This window comes from Haliotis rufescens, unplaced genomic scaffold (genome assembly GCF_023055435.1).
Source record: "Haliotis rufescens isolate VD_foot unplaced genomic scaffold, xgHalRufe1.0.p SCAF_11, whole genome shotgun sequence".
NCBI classification, from domain to species: Eukaryota; Metazoa; Mollusca; class Gastropoda; order Lepetellida; family Haliotidae; genus Haliotis; species Haliotis rufescens.
Genome location: NW_025963791.1, coordinates 37,325,837 through 37,341,822, shown reverse-complemented (window position 1 = coordinate 37,341,822; position 15,986 = coordinate 37,325,837). Strand labels below are relative to the sequence as shown.

Sequence of the window (15,986 nt, the reverse complement as noted above, 5' to 3'; positions counted from 1 at the left end):
TCATGGACATGTACTCCTTTACATTCTACAGTGTCTATACTGACTACTACTGAGCATTGAATGAATATCTACCACAACCAGCCCTTTATGAAGGGCTTGCAGCTACTGGCAACTTGATGAAGTGAACTTACAACACAGCTCAATGTAACTGAATATATAACTTTCATTAAAAAAAACAATAAATCATAATAAACTGTAAACTTGTGACACCAGTTTTTGATTATTATTCTAGAATATTTGTAACTGTATATAAATCATTAAGCACCTGAAAAACCTGAGCTTAATGTATACTTATATTCACTTTGGTATTCATCAATGAAAAATATTTTCAAATAAAATGTTATGGCGATGTCGTATCAGATTTATCATGAACCATATAGAAGTAAATGAAATGCAATCTAAGAGGGCGAGATGTATCACATATAGTTCCAAAGCTACAAACAATACTTGTGACAGCAAAACTATGACAAAACATGAGGCAAAACATGGCTTTACAAAAATATGTTACGGAACATCAAAAACAGCAAATAACACAACCTTGAACACCACAAATCTCCATATTCACACAGGCCATTCAAATCAGTTCAGCAGACTCAGTGTCTGGATTATGTATTGTCACGACCTGCACAAGGCTACGATTTATAGGATGGCAGATGCTACACAGAGGTGGTGGTCAGATTACAGAAGGCTAGCCTCTACTGCATCAATCCGAGGAAATGTTCAGGATGTGCAACGACAGACAATCTGTGTAAATGACTCTTTTCTAACCTGACAGCTCAGTTGGAATTGTATTTTGTTTCAATGCATGATATTTTCACATAATGCAGAGAATGAATTGAAACATTTGATCAAACTGATAAATATGTTTCAAAGACTTGAAAATCTGATCATCTGTTTTACCTAAACTGAGAGTGCAAGCAAATATCATCTCTGCATATATACTACTTAAAATAAGTTAAAGAACACCTGATTTTTCATATAACTATAGTTAATCTGTCATACCATAACGGATTACGGTATTAAACGTAATAAGCGCCCCGCTCTAATAAGCGCCCACGGCAATATTTGCTAATACATTGGCAATTGAACAATCCTAATTAGCCCTCCTTCCGATTTATCAATGTACACAAGACTTATTTATTCGTGTATATTACGCACTCGTGTGTTATATGCACCCTTAATTATGGGCAATTAAATTCTGGAAAAATGCATCTGTCGTATATAAATAGTTCAGACTGTCAGCATAAACCACAAAATTTATCTTTCAACTCTGTTTTTTCCACCAAAGTAATATTCTAATAAAAGCCCCCTATTTCTAATTTTGAGAGCGCTTATTACATCGAATACGATAACTATAGTCATATGAAAAAAACATCAAGTTTTCTTATCTTCTTTTGAGTCGTAAATGCTAGATCCTTCAAAATACATCACACTGACATAAAAATGTTTTCCTGAAAGACAGTTATATCTGTAGCAACCCAGTCAAAGACAAAATTGTTCAGCAAGGCCACACTGATCTACATCTCCATCAGCGGGTTGATATAAACATGAAAACACAATGGTAGTGACTTAAACACTGGAACTCTCTGCCACATTAACTTAATACTAGTATTGGGGGAAAGAGTATATTGGTGGTTTATCACATCCCAAAGGAACAGAGCAAAGTCCTGCTGGGAAACAATGGAGTGTCATCCCAATACTTGCTTCTCATGAATACTAGGCATGTTTGCAGGTGCACCACAGACTCAAGGCTGACTAACAACTAACTAATACTGTAGACTCACACAGACCAACAGGGATATTATACATGGTAGCAGCATCGACAAGGAGATCTCAACTGGGGAGGTAGTCCAACTGTGTACATCCAACATACTTTCAAACATGGGCAAACAGACCTTTGAAGACTCACATATTTACAAATGCCTGTCCTTATACAGAGGAACCTCATTAATCCGGACTACTGTTTCCAGTGAATTTGTCTGTTTCTGGATTAACAAACCATGGTAAGGAATAATGTGCTTTGTTTTTGACGTCTCGAACACTATCCCTGGTAAGAATACAGGTCCCCAGCAACCCATGCTTGTCGTAAGAGGTGACTAAACGGAACGGGTGGTCAGGCTTGGTGACTTGGTTGATTGTATGTCATCAGGTCTCTATTGTGTGGGTCAAGGCTCATGATGATAATCACTGGATTTCCTACAGTAGTCGTCCAAAATGAGGGGTTTCTAGAATAACAGGGTCCAGGCTAACGAGGTTTCACTGTCTATGGTGGCCACCAAGATGCGAGGTCTACATGCAGGAAGGAAAGGAACATGTATTGAGTGATGTGTAGTGCACCATATTAAGGGTGATGTAACAACGTATATCTCACACTGTGGGTATATTTACTAGCCCTGACTGGGGAGCTATTCTGTTACGTATTCTGATACGTCATCCCACATATCTCATGACTGCACTGACACTGATGTTGACTTACAAATCGGACATTCTTCACCGAGTGTAATGTACACTACAAAGCACCATGGTAAACACACAGCCCTATATTGTGTGGAACATTAAGAGGTCAAAAGCTTCTAAATTCACATTACAAGGAATCTGCAAAAAAGTCATGAGATACCAGCAATATCACAGCAGGAAACACCAGAAATGGGCTTCACACATTGTACCCATGTCGGGAATCAAACCCAGGTCTTCCGCTGACAAGCAAACGCTTTAACCACTAGGCTAATCGACCTCCCCCTCAATCCTTTGATGAACAGGTGCTGGGGACTGAACACACTATATATTACAAGTCGTGTGCACCAAGGTAACGAGATACCCCTAGCTACTCACAAACATTCGGTGCTTCATACTTCACACCCCTATCATGAAATGACAATTGATCAGATAGGGGCCAGCTCGTTGCTAGGCATGATGTCAGGGGTCAGAAACTATCTTACTAACATCATAGAATATCCCTACCAAATAAAGCCAGATAATCTTTATTATGTGAATCAGTGGAAGTTGTCCTATGAGGAATCTGATTACAAAGCATCTGTGCCAAGAGAGACTAGATACCCTCGATTATGTGAAACAGCAGCTGTTCTTCGAGGATTCACATTACAAGGCATATGTACCACGAGAGACCACCCTTCATAATGTGAAACACCAGGTGTTCTGAAAGGCTTCACATTACAAGGCATCAGCATTGGGAGGCAGTTTGACCCCCATGCTGTGTAGAATGTTGGAGGCTGGGCCTGGCAGCCCCTGCTGGGCAGTGTAGGACTCCAGAGTGTTCTTGACCACATTCAGATTGATGTTTACAGGCACAAAACCATCATCTTCATCATCAATATCTCGCTTGTACTTCCTTGGACTAGATGTCGGGGTGTTGTTAGGCCTTGGTGGTGGGCGCTGCGGAGGTCGCTGTGAAGGTCGTGGTGGAGGTGAAGGTCGAGCTGGGGGTGAAGGTCGGGAAGAATGTGGAGGTGAAGGGCGCGGTGGTGGTGGTTGTTTTGGACGTTGTGGTTTGGGTTTGGTATTTCCATTCTGAAAGTTCACAGAATACAATATTAGATGGAATTACGTTATCTCAACAAGACAAACCAGAAGTCCATTGTCAGTTTCATGTTGCATTATCATTCTGGACCTTTGACCTCTTTCATATTGAAGGTTTCACTGTATGATATAGTTGACTTGTGTTTACATAAGACTGTTCAAAAATATATCATTATCTTTATCCATCAATGTGTGACCAGTTGGTTGAGTAATTGAATGCTGTTTTACACCACAGTCAGCAATATTCTAGCTCATCACATAAATAGCCATCAGCCAAATGAAACAAAAGGTTAGGCTAGAACTGAAACCCATGGGGTGGAATGCATTGAGTATTGAGGACTGTTTCTACCCTGAAATCCCCATAGGGAGAAATGTATTGACTATTTGGGACCTATTCTACTCTGAAATCTCCATGGAGAGGAATGCATTGAGTATTGAGGACTGTTTCTACCCTGAAATCCCCATAGGGAGAAATGTATTGACTATTTGGGACCTATTCTACTCTGAAATCCCCATAGGGAGGAATGCATTGAGTATTGAGGACCTATTCTACCCTGAAATCCCCATGGAGAGGAATACATTAAGTATTGAGGACCTATTCTACCCTGAAATCCCCATGAAGAGGAATGCATCGAGTCTTGGGTAACCTGTTCTGGGTTACTGTTTGAGATGAAGGGTTCAGTCTGACCACACCTACCTGTTTGACTGTTTCCCTCTCGAAGCTCTTCCCCACGTTGGTCTGAGCCAGCTCCCGGTCCATCATGTCCATCACGTTCTGTATCTTAGGATCTGGCCGAGGAGCAGCTTTCTTGGGGGACTTCCTAGTATGGGGCCTCTTGGAAGGAGAGTGTTTAGGCGGCGACTCAAAGTCATCATCACTGTCATCCCAGTCATATTCCTCAAATTCATCGGAGCTGGATGCATCGTCCTCATCATTGAATTCTGGGTACAATATGAGTGATGATAATGAACATATTAGCATATTGAGTGTGAAGGTCATCACGCAAAAGATACAGGTAGCAAAATACAAGAAACATTGTGTTGGGAATTGAAACAGTTTTTGTATTTCAAGGCTGTTTTACCAAGTTTGAATTACCGGGTTTGGGTTTGTGCCAGACTTTTCACCAAGTTTCCGTTTCTTGGTTTTGGTTTGTGCCGTTTAGGATTTTGGCCACTATTTTGGAAACCATGTTTTGTTTGGAAGTTGATAGCTGTGGTTATCGACAAACTTTGACTTTTATGGGGATTTGAGGCACCAAAATTTTGTTAGTATGAACAGAGAATGCTTTGTTTGTACCCAATACATATTATTCTGCAGTTTACATGTTGTAAAAAGGTAACTTAAACATATATGGTTTTTCCAGCAAGGATATGACTCAAACTAACAATCAGCAATCCTAGTACTGCCAAGGGAGGCAACTGTGCATAGTAAATTCCATTGTAACTTGGCCACTAATGCCACCATTAAAACATTGATTTCATCAAGACACAGTAAACATTAATCATGTACAGAATGAGAGGCATTTTACTGATGAAGGTAGTGCCCAACTTTCAGTATTGAGTCTGAGTGAGTGATTGAGTATGGTTTTGTTCCTCTTTTAGCAATATCACAGCATTATCGTGGCAGGGGACAACAAACAATTAAATGGGCATCTAACATTGTACCCATGTGGGGAATCAAACTTTGGTTTTCGTCCTGACAAACCTAGTAAAAACTAGATTTTGTTTTTAAATTCGTACACTTATCCTGCATTACTGCTTAATGCATCTACTGCTAGTTCTTGACAGCGCCCCTTTTAGTATTTAACATTGCTTGATGTGACAGTGAATCCTTCCAATGCAAGATGGCGGTGTTCTACTCACCAAACATCTTCTGCATGGCATGAATGAAGCCTGTGCTCTCAAACTGTATCTCTCCCTCTTCAGACTCTCTGTAAACATCGTAAATACACACTAGAAGTCAAGAAACTATTGAATCCATGAAGAAACGGGGGGCACTACATGTATGAATTTTCAAATATTAGATGACACATGTAAGCTTGTAATCAATAATATAAACTACTTTTTAAGTTATCAAAAATCGTAAAATTAACCAGGAGGGCCCTGTTCCACTAGGCTACAGCTGTAACCAAGGAAAATGGCCCAGGAGTATGTTTCCTCCTCATCTTCACATTGTCCAAAAATATTATAAAACAGAAGATGAAGCTGCATAATAGTAGGTGAGCGAGTATGGGGAATCAAACCCTGGCCCTCGGTGTGACGAGAGACGGCCTTAACCACTAGACCACGCAACCGCCTCCCAAACAGTGTTGAAGCAGATTAGCAGGACAACCGTCTCACTTACTGCGGAAACTCGGCTCCTTCTACTCCTGATACATGTCCTACAAATGTCTTCATGGAGTCTGCGACTTTGGTCATGTCAAAGGCGTCAGGGTCGGACCTCCCTGAAGCCTTCTTTAGGATCTCATCCAGAGACTCGGGGGTCAGGTTCAACCAGCTGTCATCTGTGGGAGAGAAGAGCAATTGGATGATGATGACGTCGACGATGATAGATGTTTTAAGTGTTTTTGGTAGAGACGATTTTCCTCTCAGGAAAGTAGCCAGGGTAAGTATATTCTTGTATATCATTGTGTCAAATGTCCAATTAAATCACAAAATTTCCACTAACATAACTTCAGCCACACTGTTAAAACTATATGAGGCTGTGACACTGAACTTCTGGCACTTCAAAATACCAGGACACCCTCAGAATAACTTGTCCATATCCCAACTGTAAGTTTGTAAAATAGCACTGAAAAGTTGATTTGTGTGGCCTGTTTCTGGTCTAAAAACTTGGCAAATGGATAAAAAACATTTCAACAGCAATAGAATCAAGATCTAAAACATTGTTGCCATCCCTGGGACAGATTTCACCATCTGCATCTCTCACTATCCTCTGGACCAGGCAGGTGGACTCCTTACCGTCAGGCGAGGCCAGCGTCTGCTCCTGCCTCCGGAGACTGTCCAGGTCATAGGTGGTGCTGCCCACCAGGTCCAGCACTTCCTCCCCTGGGCTCGCCCTGAAGGAGCCACTGACAACACACAACATCACATGAGAGAAGGAAGGAGGAGCTTCTTGGGGGACAGTGTAATCATTGTGTGCTGCTATATGCCACGAGGGACACGCTTAACTTATCTCTGAATGTAAAACATTCAACTTGGTACATTTGTCAAATATAGATCTGGGATAGAACAGGTCTTCAGCAACCCATGCTTGCCGTAAAAGGCGACTATGCTTGTTAAAGAAGTGGCTAACTGATTGGGTGGTCATCATATCCCAATTACGTGGATCCATGCTTAAGATGTCAATCACTGGATTATCTGGTCAAGACTCGATTATTTACAGACCGCCGTCATATAGCTGAAATATTGCTGAGTCAGGTGTTAAACAACAAGCAAACAAACAAACAAAACAAAGGAAATATTAACAATTTTTTGCAGGTGATGAGCAAATGAATCACAGTTGTTTTCTACAGACCAAATTACACCTTTCAAAAATTATTAATTTCATATTTCTTCTGGACTATAAAATTCAAATGCCAGCCAATCCATCTCCAGGTACTCATCGACTCATAGGGAGATTTTACAAGTGCTTCACACTATTGTTAATACCAAATCAAGACATGCATACACTTTCTGTAAGGCTCTTTCACTTTCCCCAAATGCTGTAATTTCTATGATTTCCATGTCATGTTTCCTACACGTGTAACCCGTGCTGATCCATGAGTCGTACCTGTTGCTGATCTGCAGCTGATCCATGTAGAACTTACGAGCCTCCACCAGCAGCTCCGTGTACAGCTTGGACCCTGTCACTTCATCCTGGAGGAAGATAGATCAGTCACCGTACAGCTACATAACTTGGGGGAAGATAGATCAGTCAGCAAACAGCTACATAACTTAGGGGAAGATAGATCAGTCAGCATACAGCGACGTAACTTGGAGGAAGATAGATCAGTCAGAGTACAGCTACGTAACTTGGGGGAAGATAGATCAGTCACCGTACAGCTACATAACTTGGGGGAAGATAGATCAGTCAGCATACAGCTACGTAACTTAGGGGAAGATAGATCAGTCAGCATACAGCGACGTAACTTGGAGGAAGATAGATCAGTCAGAGTACAGCTACGTAACTTGAGGGAAGATAGATCAGTCAGCATACAGCGACGTAACTTGGGGGAAGATAGATCAGTCAGCATACAGCTACGTAACTTGGGGGAAGATAGATCAGTCAGAGTACAGGTACGTAACTTGGGGGAAGATAGATAAGTCAGCATAAGGCTACGTAACTTGGGGGAAGATAGATCAGTCAGCATAAGGCTACGTAACTTGGAGGAAGATAGATCAGTCAGCATAAGGCTACGTAACTTGGAGGAAGATAGATCAGTCAGCATACAGCTACGTAACTTGGGGGAAGATAGATCAGTCAGCATACAGCTACTTAACTTGAGGGAAGATAGATCAGTCAGCATACAGCTACGTAACTTGGGGGAAGATAGATCAGTCAGCATACAGCTACGTAACTTGGGGGAAGATAGATCAGTCAGCATACAGCTACGTAACTTGGGGGAAGATAGATCAGTCAGCATACAGCTACGTAACTTGGGGGAAGATAGATCAGTCAGCATAAGGCTACGTAACCTGGGGGAAGATAGATCAGTCAGCATACAGCTACGTAACTTGGGGGAAGATAGATCAGTCAGCATACAGCTATGTAACTTGGAGGAAGATAGATCAGTCAGAGTACAGCTACGTAACTTGAGGAAAGATAGATCAGTCAGCATACAGCTAAGTAACTTGGGGGAAGATAGATCAGTCACAGTACAGGTACGTAACTTGGGGGAAGATAGATAAGTCAGCATAAGGCTACGTAACTTGGAGGAAGATAGATCAGTCAGCATAAGGCTACGTAACTTGGAGGAAGATAGATCAGTCAGCATACAGCTACGTAACTTGGGGGAAGATAGATCAGTCAGCATAAGGCTACGTAACTTGGGGGAAGATAGATCAGTCAGCATACAGCTACGTAACCTGGGGGAAGATAGATCAGTCAGAGTACAGCTAGGTAACTTGAGGGAAGATAGATCAGTCAGCACACAGCTACGTAACTTGGGGGAAGATAGATCAGTCAGAGTACAGCTAGGTAACTTGGGGGAAGATAGATCAGTCAGCATACAGCTACGTAACTTGGGGGAAGATAGATCAGTCAGCATACAGCTATGTAACTTGGGGGAAGATAGATCAGTCAGCATACAGCTACGTAACCTGGGGGAAGATAGATCAGTCAGCATACAGCTACGTAACCTGGGGGAAGATAGATCAGTCAGCATACAGCTACGTAACCTGGGGGAAGATAGATCAGTCAGCATACAGCTACGTAACCTGGGGGAAGATAGATCAGTCAGCATACAGCTATGTAACTTGAGGGAAGATAGATCAGTCAGCATAAGGCTACGTAACTTGGGGGAAGATAGATCAGTCAGCATACAGCTACGTAACTGGGGGGAAGATAGATCAGTCAGCATACAGCTACGTAACTTGGGGGAAGATAGATCAGTCAGCATACTGCTACATAACTTGAAGAAACATACAGTCTTTATGTGAAGGAAAATGTGAAACAAGTCCTTATCTCGGGGTAAGTGTGAAACAAGTCATTATCTCGGGGTACGTGTGAAACAAGTCCTTATCTCAGGGTAAGTGTGAAACAAGTCCTTATCTCGGGGTAACTGTGAAACAAGTCCTTATCTCAGGGTAAGGATATAACAATGTCATCCCAAGTTCACAAGTAGAGGACACATAAACATGCCTTCAAGGATGAGCTGGTTGGATGTTTTGAGCCAAAGTCAAACATTCACCTACCCTGAAATATCCACTCATGTTGAGTGACTTGAGGTACCTCTGCCACCGTACATCCCGGTCAGATGAAACTGTGTGACCGTTGACGCCCATCCGCTGACCGCTGGAACACTTGGTACACAGGATCTCGAAGCCATGAGCCTGCAACAAACACAGGAGTTGTGGACTCACTACCAGATAAACTCAGATTATACCTGCATGAGTGACTCTTGTTCTACACCCCTTTGAACAGTATTTCAGTTATATCAAGGCATGTAAGCTTAATGTGTGAAGACGATGGTCTTAGATGTGTACCACCTGTTGAGGAAACCAATTAGCAAAGTATAGTGCTGACAAACCTAGAAACATCATCAGGGATTCAAACCCATGATCATAGGTTTCTGGCACACCTAAGGGAGGCAACTCTCCACATCGAATTGTTGTGTCTTCCATCCAACCAAGTGCAATATCTTAATCTGATTTTATTAAATGAAATTAATAAAAATTGAGATTATTTTTCAATCATCATTTTTCATGCAAAAAGCCTTGAAAGTTAGAGTGAGAGTTGACCAATGGATGTCATGGTAACTCAATCAATAAAGCCAGGGCAGTTTCAATATCTGACCGGCTCTCATGATCATCATGCAAGTCAATGCTGACCACACCTGCCATATTATGCAACTGATAATCATAATAATCATGATAAACATCTGAATTGACAAACTGAACTTATCTCTAGCTAATAATAACTACATAGAGAGACTGACCAGTTTCATGCCCAGGTCATGTGACTGGAACTTGGGATTAGACGACGCGGGCAGTGTGTAGCCGCTCCTCTTGTCCGGGGTGAACTGTTGGTGCATCAGCTGGGCATACAGGCAGCGAGTCAGCTTCACCTGCACACACAACACATGGTGTCACACATCTGTTACTAGTGGGCTGGACCCGTGAAGATCCAGGGTAGAATAGGTCTTCAGCAACCCATGCTTGACGGAAAAAGCGAATATTCTTGTCATAAGTGGTGACTAACGTGATCGAGTGGTCAGGCTAGCTTATGGTATCCCAATTGCATGGAATGATGCCAATGATGCCAATCACTGGATTGTCTGGTCCAGACTCGATTATTTACAGACCTCCAGCATATAGCTGGAATATTGTGTGTGCAGTGTTAAAAAGCAAACAAACAAACAAAACAAATCAGTGGGCTGCACATGTAATATCAGAGTTATCCCCCTTACAATACATTATGTTAACTATGACTTCTTTGTTAACTATGGTTGTTTAATTAGGCCTAGAGTGCAGTGTTTATTTGTTGTTTAACGCTGCACTCAGCAGTAGTCCAGCTATATGACAGCGGCCTGTAAATAATCAAGTCTGTGCATATGGCTACCACACATACTCACACCTAAAGTGTAACCCAGAAAATGAAAAAAAACGATAACACTATTGTGATTCTGGAAGTTACAATTATTGACAGTTACAAATACGAAGGGAGATAACTCTGACATTAAATGCTTGAGGAGAGGGACATTTATTGGATAACTGGCAGTGAGATAGCCTAATATATCAAAGAGACAAATCCCTGGGTCACAATAAATATATCAATTCTAACCATGACACTTGTTGAGAATAAAAGCATATTTGATAAAAGTCAATAAATATCCTCAATGTTCTGAAACAAACATTTGTTTGTTTGTTGTTTAACACCACACTCAGCAATATTCCAGCAATAACTTTCCAGTCTGTAAATAATCGAGTCTGGACAATCCAGTGATTGATATCATTAGCATCGATCCACGCAATTGGGTTACCATGACATGGATCAAACAAGTCAGCAAGCCTGACAACCTGATTCTGTTACTCGCCTCTTACGACAAGCATGGGTTGTTGGGATCTTCATATGTATTTTTGCCACAGTAAGCTATATTCCAACTAAATCTGTTTGTTGTGTAAATAATCAGGGCAAGGCAAACAAACATAGTCGCCTTTTATGGCAAGCATTGGTTGCTGAAGACCTTTTCTAACCCAGATCTTTACAGGTTTCTGAAACAAACAAAGGTGTGCAACATGGTGGTTTGACTGACAAGTGGAAGCGTTCAAACTTAGTTCAAAAGTATATGAAAGGAAAAACCTGTGGCGCTGTTTCATGTAAATAAGATCTGTAATATGCAAGGAAATATGGCCTGCCATGTAAAGTTTCAGTCTTATACAGTTATAGAAATTACTTACAGATTGAGTAGGAGCAGGTGACTTTATACAGCTAATAAGGTACATTGAAACACGGAATGTGATCACATGTAACCACCATTTTTCACAGAAGACATTGAACATAAAGGGAGATAACTCAGACTGGATTATTTTGGGTTAGCATGAAGCTGGACACATAAATGAAGAAACAAAATGGATTGCTGTCGATCAATGATCAAAACTGTGGAAGATCGTCAGTTGAAGGGAAACTCAGGATTATTAACATGTGTCTGTTGTTTGTCAGCAATGATTCAATGTGATCATGATGACAAACTGTATGTAGTTTGTAGGGTTTGGACAGGTAACTCGGGTACCTGGGTCGGATGGGTCCTTAGTAGGACCGGGGTACCCACAGGACTAACTGGATCCGTGGTTAGTCACAGGATATATTGTTTAAATACAATAACAATAAAAGTCGCTCATGTTCCATTTGTTTCTGAATATGCACGCACTATTTCTGACTTTTATACGGTTGACTACTTGTAAACATATGACTTCAGTGTATGCATGATCTTATCATTTTATACGTGTATGGAAATAACATTTGCCAGGGCACCGGTAAAACAATTCCCAGTCGGACATTATGTACCTAACACTTGAGATCAGACAGGGTAACAACAAGACCCCGGTAGGGTCATGTCATAGGAGGTCGAGTTCCTGGGTCGTAAATTTGGACTCGTCCCAGCCCCTGTAGGTTGAGAGTTTGTGGTTACCATGGTTACAGCATACACAAACACAGCTGATGGAGATCAGGCATTAAACAGTTGACTTTCCTTACCCTTGCTAGAACTTGGTCAGTTGGTGAGAAGATCTGCATAGTTCTACAAGCCTGTAATTGAAGAGTTTCACAACATTACAGTGAATTTCTATATGAGCTTGACTATTTTACACTCTGTCAAAACAACTGTCACAAAAATATAATGATGACGGCAGCTGTCTTGCAAAAGTCTTCATTAAATGAATGAATGAATGCAAGAAGATTTACAAACAAATGTGCGATAATTTTTATGTGGCAGTAGAGTTCATTGTAAGTTTAGTCACTGGCAATGGCAGCATGTAAATGAAGCATTGGTAAAATGTGGAGTGTTGCTGGTGGCAGCAAAAGTGGAAATTAGAGTTATCCACCCCTGGTTGTTGACAAACATGGCAGACTTGATCGTTCGAGTTGTTTTGAGATGGGACAGTTTCTAGAAGACTGGCTGTACCAATATAAGAGAGATAGGGTGATTCAAGCCCTTTGCTTACCTGAGCTATGTCTGACTAATGACCAGTAACTGTCTTCCAGTGCCATCTTTAAGGTATTTCAACTGAGCCCTATCATATAACAACTACCTGTAGGTCTAGAGGGTCGCGGTAGTAGAAGGCGTGCACGGCGGGTGCGACCAGGGCAGGGTTCCGCCGTAAGACCGGCACCAGTTTTGCTGGGATGTAGCAGTTGGTGTGATGGACATTTTCTTTAATTTTTTCAGGGAAGCTGAAATAAAATGTTATCCAATGCACAGCCAGAAAACATAATCATATTTGTACATGAACATGATACATATCTCCACTGTTCACGCCGTGCGATCTACACACTGGTTGTACACACTGACATGTTTGGGAATTCACAACATCATCTACAGATCGTCATCTCCATGGTATGATAGAGTGAGAGAGAGTGATTTTTGGGTGAATGCAGCTTTGAACACTATTCCAGTTATATCATGACGTGTAAGCTTGACCTGGGAGGAAAGCTCAAAGTGATTCAGGCGTCAGACGTATACCACTTTGGTGAAACCCACGAGCACGGGCGTAGTGCTCACAAACTTTGAAACGTAATCGCTGCAAACCGGGAGTCGAATCCACAATGATAGGTTTATCTTGTTAACTTACTCACATGGTACAAAAGAAGGTATGAACAAGAAGCGATGGGAGATGAAATTCTCTTGAGTGTTTACTTCTGTATGTTGCATATATGTAAGGGTCCTCACACATCTATAATGTTCCTGGCTGTACAAGGTGGGATGAAATGGGGCTTAACGTCGCGTCCAAGATTATTGCACTTATACAGCAACGTGCATGCACGTGTGTGTGTGTGTGTGTGGCTACTTGTACTAGTACGGATTGATGCCGATTTATAGTGCTAGCCCACTGAGATACCATGCTGCAGTTTGACATGAATACTTCACTCAGACACACTATACTGACTCCGAGCCAACCAGTCCTTGTTTTAGCCCCTTAATGCCGAGCGCCAGGAAGGGTAGCAACAAGTACCATCTTTTAACGTCTTTAGGTATGATGCGGCGAGGGATCAAACCCTGGACCTTCTGCTCTCCAAGTAGATGCTCTACCACTAGACCACGGAGGCAGTCGTCACAGGTACAAAATACATTGTGTATGGCTAACAACTGACTGTAACATGAATCTATATAATGAGTGAGTGAGTTGGTTTTAATGCTGCTTTTAACAGTATTCCAGTTATATCGTGGCATGTCAGCTTAATGTGGGAGGAAAGCCCGAAGTGATGCAGGTCTCAGACGTTTACCACTTCGGTCAAACCCACAAGCACGAGTATGGTGATGACAATCCTAGAAACATAATTGGGGCGAACCGGGATTCGAACCCACAATCATAGGTTTCTGGCGTGCCCAGGGGACGCAACTCTGCACAGCGAATCCTGGCGCCTTAGATGACTAGGCCACCTCTATATCATCACTTCAGATAGATGTTTACAAGAGATAGTGATGAGGAAGTCATACAGACCAGCTGAGCCGGGAGAAGATGTATCGCTGTATCTGTGGTGATGCCCGGGTGAGGCTGGTGTGTTCACGTATACAATTGACACCATCGGGGATGTCTGGAGCAAACAACGGGAGCTCCATCATCTCTGCTGGGGTTTGTGGGATAGGTATAATGTGTATATCTCCCTGATAGATGTACACCTGGAAACAAGATTGAAAAAATAAATCATGAGGTTTTATATCCTGCAGTGATCTTATTGTACAATACACAATTCCCACAGGACATTTATTACTTATATGGGCCATGCCGGACATGTCCATTTTATGAACAGGGGGGTTCAGTTTGGTATTTCCTGAATCATCTCACAATAATCATGGTCATTATCTGTATCTTTTGTACCATAACAGATTGAATGTCGCCTACTTTTGCAATAAGCATTTATCTGTGTTGCCCAGCTACATCTAAGGGGAACAACTCATCAACCTCTAAAACATAATGTCATCTTATTTATGATATCATCATAGCTAGTGTATGTTCGAATTTCCAGAAATGAAGTCATGACAGAACACTGTTTTATTGTGAAATAAACCACGCCTCATTCTTCATTGTTTTCAGCGATTTATCACATAGCTATCTTATGTAACAGCAAACTTCACACAAGGTATAATGTGTATATCTCCCTGGCAGAGCTACATCTGGAACACATCACAGTGAATGCTGTTATAAAGCAGTGTAATTTACTGTTAAACAATGATTGTAACTGTATTACATTGAGATTCAGTAGAAGTTCATTGCATTGTATTTGGACAATGACTGTTGTCAGGAATGTAGTACTTCTTAATGTCAGCAGTGGTGAAGAAGTTTATACCATGGAATATTCTGTGATGTTCCAGTGACAATGAACTGGTCAAGCACTGTGTGGAAAGTGCCGGAAGCTAGTTAGACTATATAAGTGGAGCAGCCGCGTGCCTGTCATCTCACATTTCATTTGACATTACATCTTTCATGTCAAGATCACTTATCACCCAGGATTTCCAGCCTAGGCCTATCTCTGAAGCTTGACCACTGTTGCGGATAGGTGAATATTATTAATACTGAACTTTTTGATATCACCACTGCTATCATATTCTGTATTTGATACTGCCAATGAATTTTGTACTACCACTCAATTGCATCCTGCCCTTGTAATTGCTGTGCAGTAATTTGTATTGATCTGTAAACCTAGTTAATTTTGTAGTACAATTGTTGATAGTATACCATTTGTTTGTTTGTTGGTTTACACTAAGTTCATCTACATACAGATTTCTGGTTTTACATATTGTTTCAATCTGGGAATGAACACATAACAATGCAGTGAATGAATTTAATTTTCAGTATGCACTAGAAGTTTGACCTCAACAGGACTCCTGTGTGTAAAATACTATAATCTACAGTAACACTTTTCATTAATCAATGAAGACTATACAAATCCTACCGTGCACTGACACAGTACCCTTCATACTCAGTACAACTGATATAGGATACATTTCCTATGTCCAAATCAAGAACTTTTGTTGACAAATCTGTTCATCTGTTAACCATGTTAAATATATGTTCTTTCTTTTCAAATG

At 41.3% G+C, this 15,986-nt stretch overlaps 1 protein-coding gene across 1 annotated transcript in view; it reads right to left on the bottom strand.

The window, feature by feature from the left end:
- Positions 1-1,255: 1,255 nt before the first annotated feature.
- LOC124153098 (protein ecdysoneless homolog) overlaps positions 1,256-15,986 on the bottom strand; it is a 43,249-nt gene continuing 28,518 nt past the window's right edge. The window contains exons 4-14 of the mRNA XM_048392704.1: positions 14,398-14,576; positions 12,988-13,129; positions 12,434-12,484; positions 10,176-10,304; positions 9,433-9,570; positions 7,310-7,395; positions 6,499-6,608; positions 5,882-6,041; positions 5,401-5,468; positions 4,235-4,479; positions 1,256-3,528 (exon numbers count right to left, since the gene is read on the bottom strand). Coding sequence (XP_048248661.1) covers positions 3,172-3,528; positions 4,235-4,479; positions 5,401-5,468; positions 5,882-6,041; positions 6,499-6,608; positions 7,310-7,395; positions 9,433-9,570; positions 10,176-10,304; positions 12,434-12,484; positions 12,988-13,129; positions 14,398-14,576 — 1,665 coding nt within the window. The 3' untranslated portion in view covers positions 1,256-3,171. The remainder of the gene's footprint in view (positions 3,529-4,234; positions 4,480-5,400; positions 5,469-5,881; positions 6,042-6,498; positions 6,609-7,309; positions 7,396-9,432; positions 9,571-10,175; positions 10,305-12,433; positions 12,485-12,987; positions 13,130-14,397; positions 14,577-15,986) is intronic.